Source organism: Apteryx mantelli, chromosome 22 (genome assembly GCF_036417845.1).
Source record: "Apteryx mantelli isolate bAptMan1 chromosome 22, bAptMan1.hap1, whole genome shotgun sequence".
NCBI lineage: Eukaryota > Metazoa > Chordata > Aves > Apterygiformes > Apterygidae > Apteryx > Apteryx mantelli.
Window position 1 is genome coordinate 8,356,686 of NC_089999.1, and position 13,019 is coordinate 8,369,704.

General features: G+C 55.3%; 2 protein-coding genes across 3 annotated transcripts; both read right to left on the reverse strand.

Annotated features, from left to right (window-relative positions):
• Positions 1-141: 141 nt before the first annotated feature.
• Positions 142-7,295, reverse strand: PHKG1 (phosphorylase kinase catalytic subunit gamma 1). Of its 2 annotated transcripts, none has more exons than XM_067309529.1 (10): positions 7,223-7,295; positions 4,823-4,958; positions 4,234-4,409; positions 3,566-3,620; positions 3,140-3,205; positions 2,880-3,043; positions 2,428-2,518; positions 1,427-1,580; positions 1,151-1,276; positions 142-475 (listed from the first exon to the last, which is right to left on the reverse strand). In XM_067309529.1, exons 2-10 carry the CDS (start codon positions 4,903-4,905, stop codon positions 224-226), a joined length of 1,167 nt encoding a protein of 388 aa, XP_067165630.1. In that variant the 5' UTR covers positions 4,906-4,958; positions 7,223-7,295; the 3' UTR covers positions 142-223. The 2 variants fall into 2 exon arrangements, with proteins under 2 accessions (XP_067165630.1, XP_067165629.1); XM_067309528.1 differs by lacking the exon at positions 7,223-7,295 and adding an exon at positions 6,667-6,835.
• Positions 7,296-8,290: 995 nt separating this feature from the next.
• CHCHD2 (coiled-coil-helix-coiled-coil-helix domain containing 2) lies at positions 8,291-10,874 on the reverse strand. The gene is made up of 4 exons (XM_067309648.1): positions 10,708-10,874; positions 9,919-10,165; positions 9,162-9,324; positions 8,291-8,611 (listed from the first exon to the last, which is right to left on the reverse strand). The coding sequence occupies exons 1-4, from the start codon at positions 10,755-10,757 to the stop codon at positions 8,601-8,603; spliced, it is 471 nt and encodes a 156-aa protein (XP_067165749.1). The 5' UTR covers positions 10,758-10,874; the 3' UTR covers positions 8,291-8,600.
• Positions 10,875-13,019: the final 2,145 nt, after the last annotated feature.

Consider the following 13,019-nt stretch of genomic DNA (forward strand, 5'->3'; position numbering starts at 1 on the left):
AGAAAGCTTAAACAGCGATATAACCCGCAGACAAATCGGAGCCCTGGCAAGACAAGCACGCGCGAACGCAGCCCCAGCAAACAGCAGCGACGTGAGGCCAGTGATGTTTTTCTCTAAGACAAAGCGGAAGAAATTGCTGGCTGGTTTCCAGAAGGTTTTACTTGCCCGATCCCTGACCGCGCTCGTACGCTCTACGCGGTGCAGGCGCGGCTTTAGGCGGCGATCAGAACAGCCCTTCCTCCGCCGCCAGGGCCAGCAGGATGGCCTTGCAGGTGTTCTCGAAGAGGGCGGCTCGGTTCTGCGCCTCCCCCTTCTTCACCCAGTGCTTGTAGGTCCTGAAGGCGCAGGCGTCGATCAGCTTGCGGAGGGGTTTCAGGGCGTAAGGGTCCCGCACCACCAGCTCCCGCGTGACCGACTTCGCCAGCCGGTACTGGTAGTAGATGCGGACGGACGCCAGGACGGTCAGGCAGATGACCTGCAAAGGAGAGCAGCCGGCCTCAGCGCGGCGGCGGCGGCGGGAGTCCCCATCGCGCGCTCCAGCAAGTCCCTCAGCTCAACGGGATTCGTCCTAGCGCGTCCTGAGCTGCGGCTGCAAGCGCCGAGGAGGCCTAGCTCCTAGCACGGATATGTAGATTTTTAGATTTTGAGAGTGACGCAAGCTTTCTCCAAGTTCACTCTTAACTTCGTCACTGCGCGTCAGCCTTAAACGTCTGAGCTAACGTGGTGGGTGATGCCCATAACTGCAGGCATTAGAGACAGCAAAGGAGAGCTCTGTTTTATGGATATTTGACGTACCTTGTGTGCAGTCAGGCTAAATGCTTTCCCCTTTGAAATTGTTTTTTTTTTCTTTTTAAAGCTTTTTTTGGAGAAGGAAGGAGGGTTTTTTCCCTTTTCTTATTTAATCCTCCTTTCTTGCAGTTAAATTTCCTTTGCGAAACCTTGCTGTGAAAAAACTCTTAGCATGTGCCAGAAAGTAAGCGAGATATTGCTTGAAGGGCCTGGCAAAGGACAGTCCCACCAAAGTCTGGGTGCATCGAAAACCCCAAAACACAGCAAATTCAGCCCCACCGTTGGGCTCCCGCAGGTGCTGGGGTCTGGCGACGCCACGTTCCCGCACGCGCCAGGACCCCACGGCCAGCACCAACCTCACCTTGAATTTCCGGAAGGGGCTGAAGTGCCGGACCTCCTCCACGTCGTACTGCTGGAAGAAGGGGTGGGCCAGCGCCTCGCTGGCCGTGTACCGCTGCTGCGGGTCCACCACCAGGAACCGTGAGATCTGCAGGAGGGCACCAGCGTGATCCCACATGCCCATGTCCCCCCCACTGCGGGGCTTCGTTGTCACCCCAAGCTCCTGATGGACATCTCCTCCAGGCACTTGCTATCCCCCCGGGGCTCTTCCAGCCCCGCTCCGCCGGGAAGCACCTACCAGGTCCTTGACGGTGTCGGAGCGGTCGTCCCACTCCGGGGAGCCGAACTGGTAGTCGCCGTTCATGATCATGCGCAGCATCAGCATCTGCTTGCGGTGCCAGAAGGGCGGCGAGCCGGCCAGCAGCGTGTACATGATCACCCCCGTGCTCCACCTGCGGGCGCCAGCGAGACCCCCCAGCCCTGCGGCACGGCGGGGCGGGCGGCCGCGTCCCCCTCCCGCGGGAAAACCGGGACAACGCTGCCCTGCTCAGCCTCTAATCAGGGAGGCCAAGCTTGCTCCTGGGGCTCGTTAGCCTGATGGGTAACAGGGAGCAAGGGTGCTGCCTGCTTTTGGGGAGGGATGGGGGGTTTGGGGGCTGAGCTGATGGTGTGGAGCTGCTCTCCTGGGTGAGGCTGTAAGTTGGAGGTATTTGCCTTGCTTGGTTTTCTTGTTGTTTTGTTTTATTTTGTTTTTCCCCCAGGGGAGGGAGAAGCTGTGGATGGGTGTGAAATGGTGGCACCTGGCTGAGACCTCTCATCTCAGAGGCTGGGCTTAACAGTGGCATTTCAACCAAAAACTGCTGGAAAAAGGGCTGAAGTGCCCATGTGTGTCTTGGGTGTCTGCTGGAAGCTCTGCTCGCTGCAGGGCTGAGCCCAAACCACCAGAGACGGTGGCAAAGCGCCTGCGGGGGTGAGGGTGGGTATTGCTCTCGTGGCCGGCTGCTCTCCCGCAGCTGCCGCTGGCTCACGTCTTGTGATGGGGTGTCTTAGGAAGCCAGAAAATGTTTTTGGGCCCCTCTTAATCCCAGGATAGTGGTTTTCTGGTGCATCTTTTAATTTTTCTTGAGCACCGATTGGTCTCAGTCTGCCCCAGCCGGTTTTCAGGCTGTCACCGTGGGCTAGCGAGGGGCAGCTCTTGTCATCCCTGTGCCTTCAGCCGGGATCCATTTGGGAATAAACAGCGGGCAGAGGGACAGGAGGCTGGGGAAGGCTGTCGGTACGCGGACGCGTCTCACTTACATATCGACCTCCTTTCCGTACCCTTGGTGCTCGTCGTCCATGGAGCACTGCAGTATTTCGGGAGCCAGGTAGCCCGGCGTGCCGCAGATTTCTGCAAGAAAGGGGACAAGCGTCAACAAACCGGAGAAGGTTCCTGCCGTCCCGTTACGGGGCATGGAGGTGCCGGAGGGGGCGTTTGCAGTGCCAGCACGGACGGGTAGTAACTGCAACTCGTTGCATCTCGTTATTGAATCTTCTCAGCGGATTATAACAATTATAAATGGGGAAATTTCCCCAACGGGGCTCAGGGGAACGGTGAGGTCTCACCACGGGGCTGAGCCAGGCGCTGGCGTGGGCAGCCCCAGGATGGAGGTACTGGTGTCCATCCCCCCCAAGACCTCGTGGCCGCGAGACCGGCCCGGGGAGACGACTCGGCCGCGAGTGAACAGCCGCCGGCGCCGCTGTGCTCCCACCTTTGAGCTTCTCGTCGCCGCGCAGCTGGCAGGAGAAGCCGAAGTCCGTCAGCTTGATGTTCATGTCGTCGTCCAGCAGGATGTTCTCCGGCTTCAGGTCGCGGTGGACGATGTCGATGGAGTGCAGGTACTCGATCACCTCCAGCAGCGCGCGCATGATCTTCCTGGGGACGGGCACAGCGCGTCTCCTCGCCCGCCCCAACGCGCGGCCCCGGCTGCGGGATCCCGCTGCAGCGCTCGCTGGCGCTGTCCCGCCTTACCTGGTCTCCTTCTCGCTCAGGGTGACTTTCTCGGTGAGGTAGTCGAAGAGCTCCCCCCTCCTCATCCTGCGCGCGGGGGAAAGCGGAGGGGGTGGCCGAGTCGCCCCGCGGGAAACCTGCCCCCGGCCGGCGAGGCAGGATGGCCGCGAGCCGCGCTTGGGGCGCCCCGTTAGGGCGCAGCGAGCCCGTGCGGAAAATCACTAGCTGATCCTTAAAAAACGGCGTAAAACGCATAAATGGGGAGTTGGGCTCGGCGGGAGGAAGGGCGCTGGGCAGGCGGCAGGGCCGGGCGTATAAATAGCCCCAGGGATCCGTGGCGGCTCTCCAAAGGTTAGGGGAAACCTGAGCAGCGCTGGCGGCAGCTCCGATGCTGCCCGGAGCCGAGCCGAAACGCGTGCGGCGCGGCGGCGAGCGCGCGGGACTTACAGGTCGAACACCAGGAAGAAGAAGGTGCTGGATTCGTAGCTGTCCTTCAGCTGGACTGCAAGAGAGCGCGGCGGTGAGCGCGGCGCGGCACGGCACGGCGCGGCACGGCACAGCGCGCCCCCTCCCAGCGCCCCGGGCCCGGCGGCCGCTTGGCACACGCTCCTTCCCCATCGCGGGCGAAACGCTGCTGCTCTAACTGCTGATTAATTTAGGAGTTGAGCTTCCTTAGCGGTTTGGTTGGGAGATCGGGAGGAGACGAGCAAGGTCCCCGGGGGCTGCTGGAGGGTGCGTGGAGCTGCAGCAAAGGCTGCTCCGCTTCCCGGCTCAGAGCCGGCAAGGAAGGGGCTAGATCCTGCCGTTTCTCCCTTGGTGGGAGAGACGTGGCACCGTGGTGGCAGTACTTAACCCCCAAGGCTGCTGGCTCAAAGGTCCCAGAGTTTCAGGCTCTAAGGAGGGGGATGCTGTCGGAGCTGCTCCAATCTCAGCTCTGTCTCCTAGTTCTGGGGCTCCTGTCTAGATTTCTGCTCCGCGGGAAAGCGGCTTTTATCAGCCACCGGGGAGCAGGAACGAGCCTCTTCCCTGCAGGGATTTCGGCCCCCAAACGCTTCGTGGGGATGCCCCGAGGAGCAAACGGGGAGGGAAACCTCCTGCCTCGGTGCCTGACTTACTGACGTTGGGGTGGCCCGAGACCTTCCGGAGAATGTCGATCTCCTTGGAGGTGGCTTCCCGCAGTTCCTGCACCTCCTTGGGGGATATGTTGCCGGCGGTGATGTCGATGATCTTCACGGCGTACTCCTGCCGGGTGGCCTTGTGGATGCACCGGCGGACGATGCTGCTCACCCCCCTGCGGGACCAACGCGGAAAAGACGGAATGGTTTCCGTTCCCGGTTTGTGTGTGTTTTAATTGCTTTTTAACAGCTGGTTACAGTGCGGATGATGGGGACGTGTCGTGGGGTCTTGGTGTTTGCCACTGCTCGCTGTTCTTATTTCCCCCTTGTATTTCTGCAAGATTTTCCTAAGCAGGAGCGAAGCGGGTGGCGTTTGGGTGCTGGACCTTGTGCCTCAGCCGAGCTCGCGCGTCTCTGCCGCGCTCTCTTGGGGCACTGGAAGGTTTCGAGCTGGTGGAAGATGCTTCCTAAATACCCTTTCTAACTGCTGGGCTGCTCAGGGGCCTGTCCATATCGGATTCATATCGGACGCTTTTCCTATCAGATACTAAAGCGCGTGAAAGTGCGGTTTGTAGAAACCATGCTTTACCTGCCCAAAACCTCCTTCGGCTCATATTTTTCATAAAATTCCTTGGACGAACTCCAGTCCGGCAGCTCTTCTTCCTTGGTCATGGCTGGGTGTCACCCGGCGGCGCGCGGAGAGCTCCTTCGCCGGCCGCAGGGAGCTGCAATGGGAGCAGAGCACAGAGGGGAGCGGGGGGCTCCGGGTGCTGGAAGCGGGAGGGGGAAATGCCGCTGGGAAGGGGGGGCCGGGGCCACAGAGATCCCAGTGGGGCCGTGGGCGACAGGGAGGCCTGAGGCGCCCACGAAGGAGCAGGGTGTCGTGCTGGCTCCCGGGGGCACAAACGGCCTATATATATATAGTAACAGGCCCTAATTTTCACTGCAGCTTCCGTTTAAACCCAGAGAAGGGGATGTCCTCAGTGCTCGTTTCCGTGCCCGGAGTTGCTGAAACTCCTGTCAGCGTCCAGCTGCTCCCAAAGCGCAATCCGAGACTATGTAGCGTGAAAAGTGGCTCTTATAAACTCGGGTGGCAAAGCTTTGGGGTGACAGCGGGCCGTGTGCGCCGCGCGGGGGGAGAAACAGCAGCTGGGCAGGGGATCCCTGATATTGCAGGGTTTTGCCTTGCTTTTCTCTCCGAGATAGCAGTCGTCCTGGCAGGACACTCGCAGGCAGGTTGCGCTTCTCAAGTGCATTTAAACCGTGTTATCGAAGTGCACCTGGCCTGGCCTGATGCTAAGGACCGGTGCTGCGGTTTGGGTCCGCTGCTGTCAGCGTTAGCAGGAATATCTAACCAGCTCGAACGTTTCTAAATAGCCATCAGTTGCAGCTGGGTTAATTTATAAGGCTTAGCTGTAGGAAATATTGTGAGCGAGCTGTTCACATACACTAAACGCCAAACTGAGTCAAGGCTGGCATTTTAAATGAGAGGCAGGATCAGGGACTAAAGAGTGTTTCCAGCCAAAAAAAAAAAACCCACAAAAAATCCCTTCAAATTCTTTGAAGCTCAAATTCAAAGTCTTGGAGGTTGGTTTAGTCATCGGGGAGGAGCGGGAAGGGGGGGAGCATTTATGGTGCTCTGTGAAGGGAAGACCTAGATTTGTGCCACTTTTGTGTCGCCTGATAGGAAGCTTTTTTTTTTTTCCCTCCCCCCGAAAGTTTTAAAACGCCCCGATGTTGCACAGGGAGCCGGTGCCGAGCGCTAACAGCAACGAGGCAGCCCGGTTTTCTCCCTGCTGTGCAAGCTGTTCCCCTCGGCAGGCCCATGGCAGCACACGGCGAATAAATGAGCAAAACCAGAGGGAAGAGCCGGGAGCAGCTGCGGAAGCGCCGGCGGAGGCTGCGCCGAGCTGCGCGGCCGGCGGGGGGGGGGGGGGCCGCTGCCGGCGCGTCCTCGCCGCTGACCCCGGGGGCGCTTTAAGGTTACGGCGTTTGCGCCGGGGAAGGTGCTGGCAGGGCAAGAAGCCCCAAAGGACAAGAAGCCCCAAAGGCCCGGGGGGGGGGGGGGCGCAGCCCAAGTCCGCTTTCACGCTAGCGCGGGCGCCGGGCCCCGTGCGGCCCGTGGGAAAAACACGGCGGCGGCCTCGCGGCGGGGAGGTGTCACCCTTCCTGCAGAAATACCCTCCCCCCCCCCCCCGGCTTGGTTAGCGAGCGAGAAAAAAATAGGTGCTTTAAAAAAAAACCCAAACAAGCGCTAAAAGCAAGCGTTTTCGGGCCAAAGCCCTGCGAGAAGCCCCAGCGCTGTGAACAGCCGGCTCCGCGGCGCCGCTCCGCAGCCCCCCCCAGCCCCCCCCCCCCCCCCAAGCGCGCTGGGTCGCCGCGAGCCTCCTGCGCCCGGACACTCGCCGCCGGGCGCCGCCGCTGGCCACCGACCTTAGGGCGCTGCGGAGGGTCTCGGCCGCGCACCGCGAGCCCCCGTTTTCCTGCGGAATTGATGGGAATCGCGGCGGCGGCCGAGGGAGGGCGGCTGCGCCGGCAGCTCCCCGCCGCGGCCAAAAATAACCGCGCCGCGGCCTCGCGTTAATTTGGTGCCTGCTCGGGCGCGGGCGGCGGGCGCGGCGGGGGCTGCCCCGGCCCCGGGCGGGCGGGCGGGCGCCGTGCGGAGCGGCGGTGACTGCCTGCAGGTTGCTGCCGTTTCGGGGCTGGCCTGTTTAACCCCTTCTGTGTGAGCTGCTACGGAAACCGGCCCAGCGGGACGAGGCAGCTGCGCTGCTCCTCGGGCTCTGCCCTGCGCCCCGGCTCTCCCCCCCCCGCGCAGCCGGTGCTGCGGCGGGACGTGCCCCTGCTCCGCCTGCCTTCCGCCCCCCCCCCCCAGCAGCCGGGGCCTTCGCGGTTTCCCTCCTTCCTCGTTTCGTTTTCTCTGCTGCAGTTGGTGCTTTTCAGATGAGATGCGAGTGTTGTGATCAAAACCATAACTTGTGTGTGTTACCTGGTACTTTGCTTTTACCCCGCCACGTTTGAGGTAAACCCTCCAGATTCTGAGTACGGATTTTGTCTTCTCACCTCCAGGAACTGCAGATCAGAGATCTGGCGCTCCCAGGAACAGGCAGAACACGTGACAGCACAAAATAGTTCGGGAAAGACAGGTGTTACCATGGAGCATTTAAAAAATGCTTTTAGTAGCAGGGGAAAGAGGGAGGAAAACAAAGGGGAGAGTAGGAAAGCAACTGAGAAGGAAGCTACCGTTCTTCCCTCCTTTTCCGTGTCATTTTTTCAGTGCACACTTGTTTCCCCTCCCCTCAGTGAGAATCCCCTTTTTCCTGGTATTTACAACCTTCCACTCGAGCCCGCAGCAGGCCATGACAAGGTAGAGCGCGGTACAGTATTTTGCTACTCCGGCTATTTTAGCAGGATGTGAACTGGCTGCTCCCTCTGATGGAAGGAGGAGGTTTTGCACCTCAAGACACATCAACAACAGCTTGAGCCCGGAGCTGGCGTTTTCTTTCACGTGGCAGCGAGAGCTGCGTCACTCGTCTGAACAAGGTGCCAGAAGGAGGTCAGATCACCTTGAGCCAGTCTAGCCACGTTCTCATAAGCTTCAGCCCAAGCCTCCCACCGGAGGGAGCTTGCAGCTTCTGCTTATTAAGCACTGTAAGTCTGTGATGCAGTAAATCTTAATGATTACATTACAGATGACATAATCTTGACCAAGCAAGCTTGCTTTGTTAGAGAGAAGCTATTTCTCAGAACCTCTTGAACCTGAAGTAGAGCTTGTATTTAAAGATGTTAAAGTAACTGAGAGCTACTGCTGTATGCGGCGCATCATGGTAAACCATGACAATCTTTCTTGTCACCACACCTGCTGGGCAAGCAGAGCTAACCATTGCGCTGAAGGGCAGTGACCAAACTTCTGGAGCTCCAGCCCTTCAGTCACTTTAGGCACCTCTCCCATCACTGCAGCCCCCAAGCAGATCAGAGCCTCCTAAGATCTGTTCTCCCCTGCTCACCCTTAGGATTCGATTCCTAACCATCAGTCCAAAGCCCATTAAGCAAGGCATTCCAAGAGAGAGAAGTTTATTTAGACATCGTTTCACACTTAACATTCAACACAATGATCAGTAAATCAGTTAACCCCAATAAGCTCATTCTGCTTTATTGTTCATTTTTCCATTTCATGCCGATTTAATCTGCTGTTGTGAGTTGTATCACATTGGTAGAAGCTATGGCAGAAATCAAGCCATGAGGTGGACAACAGTGTGAATATATGAACTAACAAGGTATCAGACAGCTTTAGACTATTACTGAAGCTTTTTTCATTCTTAGGTCAGTTCTTGCAAGATGGTTCTCATCTTCCATGTTCTGAAGGCTTAAGCTAAACCTGTAAGATAAGAAGTTATCACAATTAATCATACTTAATTTTGAATCTATAAACCACAGGTAGCCTTCCTTGCTATAAAGCAGCTGAAAACCAGGATGTTCCCTTCCTCTCCTCATCTATTTGCTGGGACGCTTTTAACTGAAGACTTTGGTAGTGTCCACCACATGCATCCCACACGTTGAGAATCTCCCGTTCTCCCCTCAAGTCAGAGTAGGCCTGGCAGTTGTGCCAGACAGGCACTTGCTACAGGACAGCAGACCCGGGCCAGCAAGGCTATGGATACAAGTTTCTCTTCTCTAAGCATGCTGCCTCCACTCTCCCAAGCAATCAGCATTAGTCTATGTACCAGCACAAAAAGCTTCAGGAATTCATTCTCTCTCCACCCCACCGTCTCCAGCTACATGTACTAGACCAAAACAAGCATGCAGAAATGCGAGTATCTGGTCTGCATCCATCCATATTCTTGACAGATTTAAATACCAGACACATGCCCAAGATAATTTCACCATTCAGCTCATTTAGCAGTTGTCTGGAACTGCTGTCTACTCACCATTAGCAAACCTGCACTGCTTCAGGACTTCACTGAATCCCTCACATAGCTTGAGGTCAGTCTGGTTCTGCGCACACTCCAGGAATTGCTTCATTTCATACTGGCATGGGGCAAACTGCTGCTGCTGCTGCTGCGGGTAGGCAGGCTGAGCTGCTTGCGGTTCCTGAAATAGCAGACACTTCCATAAGCACTTTGAAAAGCTCTAGGCCATGAAGCTGCACAACCCCAGTATGGCTTGCTGTTTCTTCCATGCATTTTAGTCAGCGTTGTATTACTTTCTGAATAGAAAGCAAATAGCTTTAGATACAAAATAGTTTCCAGCAGTGACATGAGACACGGATCCATGTTTCCTATATTACAAAAATTTAAGCAACTTTGCATAGTATCTGGACAAGATATAACAGTATTATATTAATGTTTGAGCAGCACAAAATGTCATCTCAGACATTGATCTTGACTTACCATCATCAGACCTAGAATACAGAAATCCTTGTCTGAATCAGAGGGGTATTAGAGTGAAAAAAACAAGACTAATACCCCCATTACCACACTCACATATCCCTGGTGTCCCTTTGAACTACTTCTGAGGGAATGGTGATTGGGGTAATTAACTTGGAGACCAAGTTTCTAAAATTACCTAGTTTTCTCAGCTGCAACTTGTGTTGTCATTACATCTACAGCAATTATCTTAGCCTATATATAACTGGTCTCTCAAGTTAACTGTGCCTTGTTAGGCCCCAGTTGTACTCTCTCTTACCTGATAAGTAATATCGGGCCTTGCAGCTTCAGAGCCACTTCCTCCACCAAATCCTCCTGTAAGCGCATGGCCTATGGTATGGCCTACAGCAGAGCCTACAGCAACTCCTGCAGCAGTTGTAGCCATCTGTGCCATCAGACCAGGCTGCTTCGGCGCAGGAGAAGCCACAGCAGAAGGTGGTGCCGCTGCTGGGACAGGGGCCCGAGCAGCAGGCGCTGGCGGTGCAGCTCTCATTTGTGGTGCCCGACTGCAAGGACATAAGGAGAAACTCAGATCATCACTCCACACTCAAACTTGCAGAGACCTGCTGGTTGCAGGCAACAAACGTTTGCAATTCCTGCTTTGGGACACTCCGCGCATCCATGATAAAAACTCATTCTTCTGGTGAATGATCTATGCACAGGAGCTTTGAACTTGGGTATATATTTTGGGGGGCTTTGTTTTAAAGATCCATTCCCTCCCCGAGCTTGCCTTATTCTGAGGCATCAGACTAATTAAGGAGGAATTAGCTATATACAACGCTCAGAGTTTGGACGACGGGGCCCTGCTGCCCAGCGAGTCCTGCAGGGATCCGCCGCCATCCCTGCAAGGCGCCGGCCCCGCTCCCCTAACTCAGCCCAAAGCGGCCAGGCCGAGGCGAGGCGCCCCCGCTCCGGCGCCCGTTACCACCACCACCACCCCCCCCCGCGGTGCGTCATCCCCGGCATGGCGGAGAGGCCTTTTCCGCCCGCCGACTACCGGGCCCTGAAGGGAGGGAGGGGAGAGAGGCCCGCCCGCCGCCGCCCTCACCTGGCGGGGGGCGCCACGCGGGACGTGCGGCTCCTGCTGCCCCTCGGCATCGCGGCGAGTGTGAGGAGAGCCCGGGTCTCGCGCCGCCAACGGCCGCAACCGTCACCAAGCGCCGCCGTTGAAGGTCACCCGACACCAGCCTGCGCGCGCGCCTGCGTCACCGCCGCGACGTCACGTGGAGGGGGCGGTGCCTAATCCCGCCCCGCCCGTTGCGCGCGACCCGCGCTGAGGCGGCGCCCCGGGGGGGGGGGAGGGGCGGCCTGAGGCGCCGCGACCCCGCGGGCGGCTGGCACCGACGCCAGAGTCCTCGCTGCCTCCTTCCCGCGGCAGAAGGGGAGCTAGGCCGGTCCTGCGGATGCACGGGCAGGCCGAGTCCTTGAGACGTCCTGTGCCAGGAAAGCGACACCTGTTGCATGAAGGTCCGCCCGGCCAGGGCCTTAGCTGCCCGTTTGCTGCAGTCTGCCACAGGAATAAAACCGGGAGCGTTCACAAAGAAACGCAGTTGGGAAATCACAAAAACGGGAAAGCTTCAGCTCCCTCCCACTCCATAAGTAGCTTCATTCCATGATGTGTCACATACCGCCATTTCAAACTGGCGTAAAGCTAATTCAAATTCTCTTAAAATCCTGTTTCAGCCAAATCTTGTTCCCTATTTTGAGGGATCTCCTTTTTTTTCGTTTTTGTTTTTTTTTCTAGTGTGTCACATATTGCAGAACGAGCAACTGAAATTACCATTTTTATAAGCAGCAGCTCTAATATGGGATATGTCTCGGCACCGCCAGGGTTGTCAGTCACTGCAGCAAGGCCTGGTCCTGTCACAGCTGCCCAAGCAGATGGAGCAGATCTGCACGTGTGAATCGCTTGTCTGGGCGCTTTGAAGATGGCTGCTTTTCTTACCGAAAAAAAAAAGAAAAAAGCTAGGAAGTTTGGACACTGATAGTGAAAGGCAGATGGACAGCCTGAACAGAGAGAGATTGTGTAACCTAGGGAGGGGAACACAATGAAAATAACAAATGGAATGGAATAAATAAAAGTCAGGCCTTCCACCTCTTAGTCATAATACAAGATCCAGAGTCGTTATAATAAAATGGAATGTGCTGCATTTACTTTGTTAAAAGGAGGGAGGTTTTTAGACGAAACACAAATGACTTTTGGAATCTGTTGAGTTATTAACCTTAGCGGAGCTTTAAAAAAGAATGAATCATTTAATGAGAAAGTCAACAGTTATATCACAGGAATATAATTAAAAATATAGTCCCTAGAGCTTACTACTTAAGTATAGATATACCAGAGATAAGACTTTGCACTGAAATCTGATCTCTACTTATTCAGTTAATATAGTGAAAATAATGAAAGGAGTCCAGCTGACTAACATATGTAGGATTAGACCTAGTGAACTAATATACCCTCAAATTAGGATCAGCAGAAAGTGAAATTTCAAACAACTCAGTTTCCCATTATAAGCAAGCACCTCTCTTTTTATCCTTAACGTACATATATAAGTTCATACACAAAATGTGATTGCTGCACTGCAAGCTCATCACTCCATTATCAAGCCATTATTCAGACATAAAAAAAAATCTTGTTCACAATTTCTTCCATTGTGTAAGGTAGGCAGGTACATAAGACCAGTCTTTGCAACATCTTGCAGGCAAGGGGATGTAACTGTCTGATCAGAATGACTTCATCTTATACAGAAAGTGTTGATATTATCAGTGTACACAGCAACAGTAATCCAAAGCACAGCTTGAATCAGAAAAGCAGTTTATGTCAAAAATTATGAGATAAATAAAATAATACATCACAATTCGGAACATGGGCATCTGTGTAAGTTCAGACTGTTAGTATTACTGCAGAAGCTGATCTCTACATCTTCTTTCTGTTTCCCTTATTCTTGGCCTCCCTCCATTTTGGCACACAGTTCCTCCTAAGCGGCTTTGGTTTTTGGTCTTGTCAAACGTCTGTGAAGCATTATGAGTTTTATGCTCCAGACAGGCAGTAATTTACTTCAGATTTGGCACTTTCCCTCCTGAAGTTGGCCCATGATGCTGGAGAACAGCTCACCTGCTGCAAGGCAGCCCTGACATGGGAGGCAGCAGGCTGCACCTGGGGCAAGCGTCACAGCTCAGTCCCGCACCTCCATCCAGTGCTGCCAGTGGGAGCGATGCTTCCAGCTCTGAACAGCTCCAGAGGAAACTGTGTTGCTGTCTGGACTCTAACACAGTTGGCTCCCTATTTGCTATACAAAAAAAAGCAAAAAAAAAAAAATCTTTGAATAGACTGTCTTGTTTCAGGGCTGAGCTACAAATATG

Excerpts from the sequence above, each read along its gene's own strand:
- PHKG1 (XM_067309529.1), bottom strand. The coding sequence starts at position 4,905 with ATGACCAAGGAAGAAGAGCTGCCGGACTGGAGTTCGTCCAAGGAATTT. Across the intron at positions 3,621-4,233 it reads CTCGGGCCACCCCAACGTCA|TCCAGCTGAAGGACAGCTAC; the intron begins GTAAGTCAGGCA and ends GCTCTCTTGCAG. Across the intron at positions 1,581-2,427 it reads TACGGAAAGGAGGTCGATAT|GTGGAGCACGGGGGTGATCA; the intron begins GTAAGTGAGACG and ends TGGCGCCCGCAG.
- CHCHD2 (XM_067309648.1), bottom strand. The coding sequence starts at position 10,757 with ATGCCGAGGGGCAGCAGGAGCCGCACGTCCCGCGTGGCGCCCCCCGCC. Across the intron at positions 10,166-10,707 it reads CGCGTGGCGCCCCCCGCCAG|TCGGGCACCACAAATGAGAG; the intron begins GTGAGGGCGGCG and ends ATGTCCTTGCAG. Across the intron at positions 9,325-9,918 it reads GGCCCGATATTACTTATCAG|GAACCGCAAGCAGCTCAGCC; the intron begins GTAAGAGAGAGT and ends CTGCTATTTCAG.